This window comes from Thunnus thynnus, chromosome 17 (assembly GCF_963924715.1).
Source record: "Thunnus thynnus chromosome 17, fThuThy2.1, whole genome shotgun sequence".
Lineage (NCBI taxonomy): Eukaryota > Metazoa > Chordata > Actinopteri > Scombriformes > Scombridae > Thunnus > Thunnus thynnus.
In genome coordinates, this window is record NC_089533.1 from 18,986,856 (window position 1) to 19,001,405 (window position 14,550).

General features: G+C 41.5%; 1 protein-coding gene and 1 long non-coding RNA gene across 2 annotated transcripts; one reads left to right on the top strand and one right to left on the bottom strand.

The window, feature by feature from the left end:
* The first annotated feature begins 1,444 nt into the window (after positions 1–1,444).
* Positions 1,445–14,413, top strand: recql5 (RecQ helicase-like 5). Its single transcript, XM_067570893.1, has 19 exons — positions 1,445–1,606; positions 1,800–1,921; positions 2,014–2,535; positions 3,963–4,059; positions 4,142–4,253; positions 4,340–4,502; positions 4,588–4,670; positions 9,449–9,667; positions 9,801–9,897; positions 10,730–10,766; positions 10,855–10,913; positions 11,447–11,517; positions 11,621–11,714; positions 11,797–11,964; positions 12,073–12,650; positions 12,730–12,775; positions 12,851–13,069; positions 13,157–13,229; positions 13,321–14,413. The coding sequence occupies exons 1-19, from the start codon at positions 1,510–1,512 to the stop codon at positions 13,443–13,445; spliced, it is 2,982 nt and encodes a 993-aa protein (XP_067426994.1). The 5' UTR covers positions 1,445–1,509; the 3' UTR covers positions 13,446–14,413.
* Positions 4,696–8,917, bottom strand: LOC137168353 (uncharacterized). The gene is made up of 3 exons (XR_010924266.1): positions 8,238–8,917; positions 5,758–5,876; positions 4,696–5,679 (listed from the first exon to the last, which is right to left on the bottom strand). It is a non-coding gene; the product is annotated as an uncharacterized lncRNA (long non-coding RNA).
* Positions 14,414–14,550: the final 137 nt, after the last annotated feature.

Here is a 14,550-nt window from a genome sequence, read left to right on the forward strand (position 1 = left end):
TTATCTGTTTTATGAATTGCAGGAAAACAGTATCACGCATTATACATCAAATCTCCCAATCAAACTACTACAAGAGGCAGAAGTACATGAAAAAACAACCCCATGTCAATTCTTACCAGCGAGTAGTTCAAGCATACTAAAAATAGGGGGTTGGCGATAGTTAGCAGGGTTGTGTGAGCAGCCAGAACAGAACAGGAACAGCACCAAAGCCTTAGCAGATGTGTAACTGATCTCTCAAACTCTGATCCATCTTTACAAACTCATGTTGTTCTGTTACTCACTTTGTAAAGTTTTACTGTTAAAACCAGTCAAAAACAGCTCCAGCTCTTAATATGCTGCTTGGTAAATGGTAATGCATCAATAATAGCTTCATAATCCACTAATATCATACATATAAGACTCTGAAAGGGGCCAGTCTGCATAATGAGTGTTTTTTCTCTTGATATACTGTACTGTTCAAAAGTTTTAGGCACTTCTGATGTTTAGATTTTTATCCATAATGCAACACCATCAGGGAGGCATCTGATCTGTCCCAAACATACAGCCAAGTCAAGTCAAGTCAGTCAATTTTATTTGTGTATCTCAATATCACAAATCACAAATTTGCCTCAAAAACTCCTTAAAAAAACCAACAACAACAAAAAACCTTTAACAGGTACAGAAGACAGAAACCTCAGGAAGAGCAACAGAGGCGGGATCCTTCTCCCAGGATGGACAGGTGTGTGTACAGAATAGAACACAGATTACAGAAATACAGCATGGACAAACAGGATGACACAATTATAATAGATATATAATATAATATCCAGACTCATAAAGACCTATCTTCAGTGAACAAGAAGAACAAGTCCTGCAACAGATGGTGTGTCTCCCACAGAGTCCTGATCCCAACATCTTTGAGTCAATCTGGGATTACACGAAGAGACAGAAGCAGTTGAGACGCTTAAATCCACAGTAGAAGATGCTTGGAACAACCAAAGTATTGAAAAACTGTGTGCAGGTGTACAGAGGAGAACTGGTGCTGTTTTAAAAGGCAAAGCGTGGTCACACCAAAAATTGAATTGATTTAGGTTTCTTCTGTTTACTGAACTTTGTATGAAGTTAAATTGATAAATAAAAAATATTCATGGCATCATTTTTGAAAGCATTCTCACTTTAATACTATAATAATACTTCTTTATGCAGGACTTTAGTATAGTGTGGCATTACAGGGGTGTCCACATACTTTAGGCCACATTTGTCCAGCAGCTATGATTCGCTGAAAGGCGTGTAGCAGCTGGACCAATCAGAGAGCTCTAACACACTGTTGCACAATATAAAGAACATGTGGCACCTATTTTTTTAACATAATAATACAGATATAAAACAAAATGGAATAATTAAATAGACTTAAAACATGTTTTGTAACATTTGTTTTAAGTTTTATTTTGTCGCGGCTGTGATGATGTCATCGGCGTGCGCCAGAGAGGTTTATATGAGTTCTTCACTTCACAGACAGCCAGACAGGCGATGACAACAGCTTTAAAACAGGCTTTAAAAACCCACTTTGGGTTCGACAGCTTTAGGTCTAAAGTACAGGAAGATGTCGTCAAGGCGGTTGTCAGACGTAAGTCAGTCTTATTTATCTGCTATGTGAGTTAATCTCTTTGCTCATTAGCAGAGCTGGCTAGCTGGCTAAAAGCAACAAGGAAACTTCCAAGGAGACGTCCTTAAGATAGATATACATGCATTTGAATGATCTATCACAGGTTGAGAGTAATGTGATGCAAAGTGGTGACTGGTGTCCTCCTGTCCTGCAGGTGACAGGGATGTGTTTGTGTGCATGCCCACTGGAGCAGGAAAGTCCCTCTGCTACCAGCTGCCTGCAATGCTGGCTGAGGGCATTACTCTGGTTATATCCCCGCTGATTGCGCTCATCCAGGTCAGTCTCTAATTGTACAACTCTTGATATAAAAGCCTTCTAATAGACGTAATATGTTGAAAGCGTTCCCCATTGTGTGTGTTTCTCTGCAGGACCAAGTGGACCACCTGAAGGACTTGAACATTCCTGCCTGCTCCATCAACTCCAAGCTGCCAGCAGGCGAGCGCCGTATGATCCTGGCTGACTTAGAGAGCAGCAGCCCGAAGCTGAAACTCCTCTACATCACTCCAGAGATGGTGGCCTCTCCCTCGTTCCAGCCCTGCCTGACTGGCCTGTGCTCCCGCAACCTGCTGTCCTACCTGGCAGTGGATGAGGCTCACTGCGTCTCCCAGTGGGGCCACGATTTTAGGCCGGACTACCTCAAGCTTGGCGAGCTGCGTGATCGCTTGTCGGGGGTCCCCTGCCTGGCGCTGACAGCGACAGCACCCAAGAAAGTGCAAGATGACATTCTTCAGTCCTTGAAGCTGCACTCGCCTCTGTCTTTCTCTACACCTGTTTTCCGCAGTAACTTGCACTATGATGTGATCTTCAGGGAGCTGCTGCCAAACCCCTACGTCCACCTCCACGCCTTCATTAAGCAGGCGCTGGCACTGGGCAGCGGGTCTGATGGACAGGTTGGTAAACTGGACTCTGTGAGGTGTTGGCACTGCTTCTTTTCCCTGAAATGGTATATCACCACCTGCTTGTCTCAGTTCATTAACATTTTCATTAATATTCTTTCTATCATAGTGAGATTTACAGTGGAAGAAAAGCATTAAAGCATAAAGCATTTTGATATGAAATAGTTTGTCAGTGTCCCTATAGGCCAAAGTTTTGGGGATTTGAACGAAACAGAATAAAGCGATACAAATCTTTGACTTTTACATATATTCTAATTCAAAAAAGCTTTAGAAACCTATATTGCCAAAGCAGCACAGAAAATAATTAACGTTGACAGATTATTAGCAATAAATATACAATAATATGCAAATATCAGCAATCATATCAAATACAATTTAATATTTTTTTCAACAGATGTAATCACTCATTTACTACAGAGCTTGTTTCTGTTAGTGTATGACAACATTTAACATATTTTGCAGCTAATACTGCACACTGACTTTTCTCCCCACATAGAGAGGGCAGTTTCTAAGGATCGGTGAGATGGATAAACTCAGGAAATATATTATTTATTATCCTTATATTTCTCACAGTATAGTAGGAAGTGAGATTCGGTCTCAACTCTCTTTTATGACAAAGTGACCACACGCGGCACATATGTCCTGAAGGCAAGATATGTTACTGTTGAACAATAACACAGTTTACAGTTGGTTGTAAAATCTATCTGCCCATCTGTGACATGCTTCTTTACAAACTCAGTCGCTGCAGGTCGTGTCCAGAGTAGAGCCTCACCGACAATCGTTCATAAGCGACAAGAAATTGCGGAAGGGCTGTAACTAACGATTACGTTCAGTATCAATTAATCTGCAGATTAGTTTCTTGATGAATTGTTTTGTCTAGAAAAAGTAATGAAAACTGTCCATCAACATTTATTAGAGCCCAAGGTGACATCTTCAGATGTTTTGTTGACCAACAGTCCAAAACACAAAGATTTTGATCATTTGTAATCATATAAGACACAAAAAGCAGAAAATCATCACACTGCAGAAGCTAGAACAAGCTAATGTTTGGCACCTTTCTTTAAGAATTGACAAAAAAATCAATTGACTATCAAAATATTTCCCAGTAAGTTTACTGTTGACTAATAGATTAAGATCATTTAGAAACAATGATACATAGTTTGTCCACCAGAGATGCTGACAAGTGTATTTTTCAATCGTAAAATGTACTCTTCGGTGTATATCAAGGTCACAACTTTTGTCATCGAATCTTTTAAATCCTTAAATATCGATAGCATCACCAGCCTCAAAAAGCAGAAATCCAGAACAGCTGGACCTGCTTCTTTTTAATGCAGCATACATTTTTTTTACTTTTCATGTAAGCTGATTAATCTTTGATAAGTAAATACATTTCCTTAAACTATGTGATGTTTGTGAAACAGGGTTGTGGGATCGTGTACTGTCGGACCAGGGAGGGCTGTGAAACAGTGGCTTACCAGCTGACCAAGCTTGGAGTCTCGGCTAAACCTTATCATGCAGGTAAGATTGTTTTATTTTTCTTAAGAAGGAAGATTGGGGAACACCAAGAGTTTCGCTCAAGGGCTTGACTTTTATTTTACAGGTTTGAAGACACGAGATCGTGAAGAGGCCCAGAATGACTGGATGCAGGGGAAAGTGCTGGTTATTGTAGCCACCATCAGCTTTGGTATGGGAGTAGACAAGGCCAACGTCAGGTAAATCGATACATCTGAGATTTCCGTTGTGTTCTTTTTTTATTTGCTACAGAATTTAAGTGTTGGTTTGTATGTCAATCCCGCAGGTTTGTAGCTCACTGGAACCTCGCTAAGTCCCTGGCAAGTTACTACCAAGAGTCTGGGCGAGCGGGGAGAGACGGGCTGCCCTCCTCCTGTCGCACCTACTACTCCCCGAGAGATAAAGAGCAAATTAACTTCCTCATCCGCCAGGAGGTCACCCGCAAACAGGTCAGCACAACAGCAGAGCACTCAAAATGTAAAATTGCTGCCTCCATTTAAAAGGTTTGTGAACATCTCTTGAACTGGTCTACAGGAAAAACGCGGCTCTGCAAAGGAGTCGGACAAAACAGTCATCACAGACTTTGAAGCCATGGTGTTATTTTGTGAACAAGAGGGGTAAGTGAATGAGTCACTGCACATGTACATGTAAAGTTTTGTTTATTGCACAAAACTCAAAGTGTAGAGTCAAACCATCACATCATTATATAATGTCTTTACCCATTTGCACATACTGTATATAACATGCAGTTTTATACATTTAACATAACTTTTTATACATCCATGCTATGCCTTATTTAAAAAAAAATAAATCAGGATTAATTTCAGTTTCTGTACAGCAGAGGGCACACTTGATCGCTCTCTTTTTTTTTTTGCTCTTTCTCTTGTTGTTTGTGAAGGAACACTTTCTGGTTAGAAAACAGCCCCCCCCTCCCTCCCCTCAAGTTTGACTGCCAAATCCCATTCTTTAAGGATGACACTGATTTATGTTGAGAAAAACAAGATAATGAGCCAATATTTCACTCCCCTTCATATTTGACAGTTCAACTCTCTCTTGTTGCTCTGCAGTTATAAAAAAAAAAAAAGTTCTACATATTTTTATCACTCATTTTCCATGTATTTGTCTATTTGATTAAAGACAGTTGGGATTGGCTGTGTCTTTCCCTCAGTTCAGAGACAGTGTTGCAGGGATACTCCTAGGAATGTAGATTCTCCTGAAAGCCTGCAAGCTTCAGCTGCTGTGTGTTTGGCAGCCAGTCAAGGACATCCTTGTGTGTGTTTTTGTCAGGTGCTTTGTTGTTCAAGGGTTGGACCTCTTCTGTGCCACTGAACACACCCTGTGCAAGGCTTCGTCGCTCGCTGAGATAGATATAAATGTCTTTTTGTCAATTACATGACCATGACTCTCATGGTGTGTGAGAGAGCTGCTGAGAAGGCCTGTTTGTGTGTTTTGGGGATGTTTGGCGTTATCTGTCTCTTGTGATTTAGATGCCTGATTGGGGAGTGACACTTCTAGAGATTGTCCATGTGTAGAGCATATTCGCTCAAATGCCTACTCCCTTCGTCTTGGTCTTGCGACAGCAGCAGCAGGCCACGCAGGTCAGCACTGTCATGAGCACAACAACCACTGCGGAAAAGAAAATAAACAGTATCATGATCGGCTCAGAGTACAGATTAGTAGGAATAATAGAGAGCAGAGACTCACAGATGAAGGTTAAGAGGATGAAGAAAGCCCCCAGCTCTATAGGGTTGGCGTTGGGAAGACCCTGCAGCTTGACCCATATCTTGTTCAGGAGGTTCAGCGTCTCGTCTTTGGCGTCCATCCTAGTGAGGCAGAAATGAGGTGAATGCTTTGAAATGTAATGCTTGAATTTTGTATATACAGTGTCTGATTTATGTGCCCTAAACATCAGGTTATAACTCCTGTTACCTGTTACTGACACCAGGGTGCAAAATTAACTTTTTTGTCCAGCAGCCAAACGGCTTGTGAATGTTCAAATTTTACCAGCCACTCAAAAGTACCAGTTTTTTTGGCTGGTGACAGAAGCAAATCTACCAGCTTCTTGCATATTTTACCAGCATTCAGTTGGTGGCTGGTGCCAATTTTTTGCCCTGACTGGCACCCTGTGTGGGTGAGATGACATCGCTGGTGTGTTGACACAAGCAGATAACTTTCTGTTCCTTATCTGTGAACATGATAAAGTGCTGTTTAACTTGCAATTTTAAGAGAGAAAGTGGGAGTATTACAGGGAAAGAAAGCAGGAAGTTTTACTGTCAGGGAGTGAAGAGATCTCAAGTGTGTGTTTTTTTTGTTTTTTTTTCTATAGCCAAGTGTGGGTCTGAGAGCGAGTCTGTTTATCGGGGTAATGACACAGGGGGTGATTGTGGCGGGAAAGGGTATTCAAGTTAACCTACTTTCTGTAAACCAATGTAAGAAAAGGAGAGAAAAAAACGTGGTCTGTCTGAGTTCAGCTGTTGAAAAGAAGGCTCTCCTTCCATTGTATTTAATGTGCATAGACTGTTATATGTTTTGTCATTTTAGTGGGTGGTGTTGGAGTGTCAAGTGATGAGTGATTTCCTGTTGACTGTCCTCTACAGTAATTGAACTGACACTGGGTGTAACAATCTGTGGGTTCAGCTCACAGAATATGTGTTGTCGCTGTATTGGATTGCATTACAAAATATTGTAATGCAATCTTATAGTAATCTTATATTTTTAGTAGTTAATAAAGGAATCTTGAACCTTGAATGTGCTTGGAGCTAGCGGCTGGTTAGCTTAGCTTAGCACAAAGACTAGAAACAAGGGTCTAAAGTAAAACAAAATCCACCTAGCAGCACCTTTAAAGCTCAATAACTAACATGTGATATCGCGTGTGTTCAATTGGTAGAAAAAAACAACAGTCCACCATTTCACCCTGGGTTATGTGTGGGACTATTTGTTGGCCGGCAGCAGTGACTTCCCAGAGCTGGTTGCCTGGCAACTGGTCGACCCGCGAATTGTGGTTTTTAAATTTTGAAACAAACAAAATATAACATGTTAATAAGTGAGACTTGAAGGCGCTAGTTGGTGGATTTTGTTGCTCTGTTGGGACAGAGCCATGCTTGGTGTTTACAGTCTTTATGCTAAGCTAAGCTAACTGGCTACTAGTTAGCTGGTGACATAGTTAGCATACAGATATGATAGTCTTATAGATCTCATCTAGCAAGCTCTTGGCAAAAAGTGAGTAAACTTATTTCTCCATTAAGGTTTTTATGTTATATTGTCCAGAAACTACACATGGTGGCTATTGTTCTGTGTTGCAGTACATTGTAAATATATTTCATTTATTGTCCCTACTCTGTCCTGATAATACACGTCAGTTAACTTATTTGCTTACTGACAGAGGCCTGGTAAACAAAATGACCATAAAGCTGAATCAGCACCTCAGTTTCAACACAAACCAAACATCATAACCTTCATGAAAGTTGGATTTATTGCAGGGCTGTTGTATGAGACTACATAGCTAATACACTGGCAATCGAGTGTTACTGAATGTTTTCATACTATTTTGTGCGTTGAAACAGCCACTGTGTACCAATCTTACAAATTTTCAACCAAGTTAGACAATCAGTCAAGTTTTCATTCATCACAAATGTTTTGCAGAATTCACATGGAAAAAGCATTTTGAATGTAGCTTGAAATTTTAAGTGCGAGCCAACACTGAGCCTGAGGCTGTCGTCACCTTGGAAAGTTACCAGCTAGTGTGGCAGACGACCCTGACTAATAAATGAAACTTCGGGGCACATTCATGTTTGGCGGATGTTAATTTTAGACCTTGTTTGCATACATTTTTGAATAGCTTTTGAATATTTATTGAAATCAGACACAAATGTAGGAAAGTCTGTTTTTTGGGGGCAGTAATGGCATCAGGAATCTGTTCTGTATGTACACTGAACTTTGCTGCTAGTGTGCAAACAGTGAAAAACTCACGCTTCTAGCTGTTAAAAAATGAGCATAACAACTACAGAGTTACCTTCTTTCTTATTTTAAAGCAAGCTAGTTAAACTTCTCAATGTATGTTTGCATCTAACAAGTGGCTGTATTTTTTGGGCACATTCTTTACATTCCTCCCAGCCTGGAGCATTTCACTGCTGCTTTGTCTCTCACTCACACTCACACTCACACTCGTACTTGAAGGCACTTACCTGTGAGAGTCCTTGTTGTTTTCACACACTCAGCCAAGCCCAGACTGACTGTCAGAAATTACAGTACAGAAGTAAGCAGACCAGTTGATGAGGAGGACACCGTGATGAACATGTCATCTCTTCCCCTGTAGGAGTTACCTGCTTAAGTGTCTCAATGTCAGAGTGCGAGTTGTTGTTGGAATGTATGTCATCCAGAGGAGGAGTCCTCAGACACCGCCTGAGATTAGCAGTCAGGTCGAGATTAGGGTTAGCAGGGATAACTCCTCAGGTGCAGATGATACTCAGCACGTGGACTGGATGAAAAGTAATACGACACAAAAAAGAAATCCCATTCACTGCTTTTCTGTCCTCTTTCATGCTCCTTTTATTCTTCCCTTCCTTTGAACCTTTTCATCTTCTCTTCCCTTAGTGCTGTCCTCAGGTTTATTGTTCTCTTTCTTTTTCTTGGTGGTTTTTAGGAGTGACACACAAGTTATCCTCTGTGCCGTTTACTTCAGTTTGTGTACCTCCCAAGGCTGCTTTCTCTCTCTGGGAGTGACTGTTACCTCACAGAGTCTTTGTATGCCTCTCTGTCTTTCCCCACCTCCTTTGGTGAAACTGCTTCTCTCTCTTTAATGGCGGTGGCGGTAGTTAGAATGTTGTGAAGTGGCTCGTCTAATGGGTTCTGTTTCCCAAATACACTGTGTGTGTGTGTGTGTGGGGGGGGGGGGGGGTTGTGTGGTGTGAATATAGGCTGTTACGTAACTCTGGATCTGATACTGAATGGCAACAATCACATCTAAAGCAGAGATTTTAAACAGAAATATAACATGCAGGAGGTCCTGATAGAAATTAATTTGAGTTGTGTATCCAAAACCCTGAAATTACAGGAAAATAAGACTGAAAATAACTTTTGAAGATTTTATTTGCTCCAATGCATTATTGATGTCAGTAAAGCCCACACAGCTCTGTCTCTTGTGATTCTTAGAGAAATGTTTTTATTTCATGTGACAAGAGATCCCCTGTGTGACTTATTTGATACGAGATGTATTGATCACAGCAGTGTGTGATGGTTACGCAATAGCTAATAGATCAATGATGCACTAGATTGTGTATCCAAACCACACCCCGTGGATGATTGAGAGATGTTTACATCATCAGGTTCGACCTCTGAAAATAAAGACTTTACATCTGCATAGTTTTTAATAAGCTTTCTCTTATCTTCCCATCAGCTGTCGCCATGCCACCATCTCCAAGTTTTTCGGGGATAAGACGCCAAACTGCGCCGGTGCCTGCGACTTCTGTCGTAACCCTAAAGTTGTACGAGCACAGTTGGAGAGGGCGGCTGCCCTCAGCACCAAGACTGAAGCTCAGAGCAAAGAGCCCAAGGGGCCGTTCGGTTTCCAGCCAGGGCTTTATGAAGGAGGAAAGAAGGGCTACGGCTTTGAGAGGCAGGATAACTTTTGTGATGTTGTTTGAAATGTTGATTTGATTTTTCCCATTTAGATAGATTGATTCGGTATCGCTTCAGAGCATCAGTTGCAATGTGAATCTGTGGCTAAACGCTGTCATCACACCTTGCAGGTTTGATGAAGAGGACGGCGGCAGTTATGAAGACGATTCCTTTAAGAGGAAAAAGGAGTTTTCTGACCTCTTCAAGAAGCAGATGAACATGCGGAAGGTGAATCAAAATCACATACAAACTCTTTTAAGAAATGTGTTTATTCTCCTGTGTTTGTGTTGTGTCTCTGTACAGCTGTCAGCCAGCTGTTGGCAGCAGGAAGGCAGGGGCAGTTGGGGCCCCTGTAAGTGAGCCTCGTGGTAAATCACTTCCACATGTTCAGTGGAATTGGCAGAATGCTGAAGTAAAAGGATTCCTTAGTTTACCCAAAAATGTTAACAACAAAGGATCAATAAAAGCAGCAATGTTCTAATCGTAAAATAGTAGAAACAGAACAAAAACCACAAGTAAGTGATGGTAGTGATGGAAATCATTGAGACTGTTGTCATCCCTAATTATAGTCCCAACATTCAGAATCTTCATTTAAATCTTGGCAATACTGATGATCATCAAGAGAAGGTTAAAGTGATGCTACATCCAAAATATATAAACACTCACCCCTTATTGGCTTGAAAGATGAATATATGTCCATGTTCTGAATAAAGTATGACTGGACTGGAGGTGGATTATTCTGCTGAATAGGCTTGAGAAGCTTCTACAGACATTTTTGATTTCTTTTGTGTTTGTTTTTGTGTTTTTGTGCTGCTGGAACCAATTCAAGCTGAACACAGCCGCTGGTCTCCTTTTTAATAAGGAAACTACAAACTTTTACTGCCTTCATTAAAGAGGCTGTAAGTGTGAAACTTAAAGATACATTTTGGTTGGGTTATCACTTTAAATGTGTACATTTAGCAGTGTAGGGGTTCAGGGTGGATGTGAGCGATAATGCTGCAGAGATTAGTGGATATCTGAGAACTAACTGGATTTTTTTTTGTCTCTCATGTTTCTGTAGGCAGCTGGAAGTCAGAGTGAAGACTTTTGTCCTCCAGGTAACATCAGTAGAAGAATAAAATAAATAGTTATCATTAGCCAGGCTCGTATGTACTGTCATGTGACCCGGTGTGTCCTGCTGTGTAGATGCCGACTGTCCACTCAGAGAGGCCGACAGCCAGAGGATACCCAGGCTCACTGTTAAGGTATAACATTGCAAACACATTCCTCATAAATGCTACATTAATTAACACTTCTCCAGGAATTACAGTGACTCATGTGTCATGAGATGTGAAGGGAGACGGTGGAGCCCCGAGCTAAACAAAGCCATAGATGTAAAAATAAGTTTATATACAGCACCTGAGAAGGGGAAAAAATTAATGAAATGAAAATAAATCACTATCTCTGGGACTTATTGGATTGTTTTACAAGTGAGAACATTTTGTACAGTAAAACTTTCAACCAAGAAGCCATTAGAAGCTGAATTCTCAGTATCTTCAGCTCATTATGGAGCTCATGTGAAGATGAAGTTCAGACATTTAACTCGATTTAACTTTGGTGTTTTCAATCCAGCAAACATCCACTCCCTTAAATGATGTCTCTCTCTCTCTCTTTTTATTATTCTATATCATTCTTCAGTTATAAATACCTGTAGCCTTTTCTAACACTTGATAACTATGTTTTATTACTATCTTTTCTTTATTCTTGAATTATAAATGAGTTTTACATTATATTTCAGGCCAGAGAGCACTGCCTGTCCCTCTTGCAAGAGGCACTTCATGGCCACCAGGGGGCAGATGACCCATTCAGGTAATTATACAGACACAAACATAATGTTTATACATCATTATTTTACTGCAGGAATGTTACTAACCTTCCCCACATTGTTCCCCTTCTCTTCTCCATCTCTCAGCTGTGGCACTCTGTCCTTAGCCGTGGATATTGAACATGAGGTCTTCAAGAACAGCAAGTCTTCCAACTTGTACAAAGCTGCCGTCCTAAAGAAAGTAACTAACGACTATTCTGTGTCACAGCGTTGTTGATGCTAAACAGCAAGATATAGGACTTAACTCATGTCTTGTTCTAAAGGTAGCGGAGATGAAGAAAGCAGGAGGAAAAAGGGGAGAAGAAGAGAAGACCAGCAGCGGCTGTAGTGAGACCAGAGAAATCACGTCAAAACACAACGAAGAAGCTTCTTCTTCTTCTTCCTTTTCTGAGGAACTGCAGGGGTTCACATCTGCATCTGAGATTTACTCAGTAAGATCACTCTACTACACACTCATTTTACCAAGTTCACAAGCAATTCTTGCAGCAGCAAACTGTGGTTCATGTCTAAATGTTTTCTTTTTTCCATTATTCCTCCAGTTGAAGCGTAAGAGAGTTGGAGCAGGCCAGAGGGGCTCATCCAACCCCTTCCAGACTGCCAAGGACTTGATGAAGACAGAAAGCGGCGGGTTTTATAATGATAGCTCAGAAGGCTCCCGAGAGTCAGGGACAGAGGGGAGAAAAGAGACAAACATGGATACATCTTCGGCCGTGACGTCATCCATCAGAGCCAGGGCAAACGCCGCCGCTGCCTCCCTGAACAGCCCGACGAAGGGAGGCAGAACCCTGAGCAAGAAGCAGCAGAAGCTGGCAGAGGCTGCGAAGAGTTCGCGCAACATTTCCCAGTATTTTGCGAAGAAACAAACGATGGAGAAAAGCCAGGAGGAGGAGACAAGCCATGAGGCGGAGACGCCGAAGGAACTCGATGATACTTTATCTGTGATCCCACAGGAAGACATTACACAACGCTCTGTTGAAGCTGTAGAGAACATTCCTGAGGAATCAGTGACGCCAGCAAAAACTGAAAGTGAGCTAATAGTTATACTTACTGATGAAGAGGAGGAAGCCCTTAAAGCAGAGATGACAGAAGACACAGAGGATGTAACATCCTCCACAGAGTAAGATCCACTCAGTGCACTATTTTATAAAAGCTTTGCTGGAAAGTCTTTTCTAACTGCATTTTTACCTCCCACACAGACAAAACATAACTGAGGAAGAGGCAAAACCACCTGTTATAAAAGGGGTAGGTGTCAGTTGCCTCTCAGGTTTTAAGATTTATTTCCCGCTCAGTGACTGATGACGGTACATATGTGTCCAGCTGACAGATGATATGAAAGCCAATAAAGAGTCTCCTCCGGCGAAGCGCAGCCGGCCCGCTGACGGGAGCACCAGAAGAGTGACCTTTAACCCCAACGTGCAGGAGAGGGCCGTGCAACCGGTGAATGAGCCGCCGAAGCCGGTGACGCTGAAGGAAGCTGCTGATATCGTGGTCCGCTGCTTGGACCCCTTTTACACTCAGGGAAAGTTTGCCACCAAGGTGAGAGAAGCAATTATCATTTCACGTTTTGCAGAAAAGCTGTGTGACATGAAACTCATTCTCAGCTGTTGTTTTCTGCGGTTGTAGGAGCTGTTTAAGTCCTTCGCTCGCTACCTGTCTCACCTTCTCGCAGAGGGGAGGAGTCGGGGAAAAGGCCAAGGTAAGCAGTGCATAACTAATTGCAAATGCCCCAACTTGTGCACCGCTGCAAGCCACTGACTGCTTTCTAACACTCGTCTCTGTGTCCGCAGTCAAAGCAGAAGCCAAAGCTCTCATCAAGAAATTCTTCAGCAGAGTCAAGCGCTGCGAGTGCGAGGCAGACTGGAAGCACCTTAAAAGACCGCACAGCTGTAAAACCACAGAGAACAATGATTGATGGAAAGGGAAACACAGACATTCTCATTGTTAAATCCTTCCTCTTTGTCAGTGCCTAAGCTTCTCCTATTCCACTGATCTCAGTCTTCCCTGCAGATGCCTGCTCACCAGGTTTACGGTTGATTTGCTGCTAGAGTTCTGCTTTTTTCAGGCTTATCATTGCTACAGTAGCTTAACTCAATAATCAAGCAATAAAACATGTACTGTTAAAGCCTGAGAGAGCAGAAGTAGCCCTCTGCTTCTTATTCTTTCAGCCCATTTACTACAAATTGAGTAAATTGTGATTTTACATTGTTTTCCTACCTTACAAGCAGACAGAGGTGTCTATTAATTTAACAGCAGCGCTGAAATAGTGTGGTACTGCACTTTTTATGTCAACTTGCACATATAACTGCAGTAAAGCCTGTTTCAAGCCTATATTTTCACACTAAACTGAAATGTATGGAAGTCAAAGGCTGCTTGGAAGAAAAAACAGTTGTGTCAAGAATACATAATTTGAAGTAAATGGGGATAAAACAAACAAAAACACTTTGTTTGACATAAACCAGATGGTTCTGTTTTGGGGGGCTAATAGATCTTTATACTGCTGCTACATTTATCTTTGAACAAAGTAAATGGACATAACTGATCGATACTGTATGGTGTAAAACTCTTCCAATATTTTTTTTTAATTTTTTTTTTTATTTAAAGACCATCTGAATTCAGTTTTATCTTAGGTTGTCTTGTAGCCTTGGCAATGGAAGAATCTGTGTGGGTGGTTTTTCTTTTTATAGCAACATGGTTTCCGATGAGGGATGTTTCTGAAATATCGTGCCTGTCAGGACTGTGAGAGGTCTCCGCAGTTGAGAGGAAACCCAAAGAGTACTTGAAGCACTAGTGGACACAGAGGCCCTACTGTGCAGAGTCTGAACAGCTATAGTCTTCTCTTTGCTCCTAAATGTTTACAATAAAGTCTATGCTGAATAGGAAGAGACAGTGTGGGACGTCGCTTATTGTGTGTTTAATTAATGAATGCTAATGTCTTCAATTGGACAATTAAACTTATTAGTGCTTGGGGTGGGGGTGAGTGGTTGTATGTGGGGGGAAGGGAGGAGACGTCGGTGCTA

Bases quoted from the DNA above. Each gene is read 5' to 3' on its own strand.
- recql5 (XM_067570893.1), top strand. From the start codon at position 1,510: ATGACAACAGCTTTAAAACAGGCTTTAAAAACCCACTTTGGGTTCGAC. The intron at 4,060-4,141 runs GTAAGATTGTTT...TTTATTTTACAG, and splicing joins GGCTAAACCTTATCATGCAG to GTTTGAAGACACGAGATCGT. The intron at 12,651-12,729 runs GTAAGATCCACT...CCTCCCACACAG, and splicing joins GATGTAACATCCTCCACAGA to ACAAAACATAACTGAGGAAG.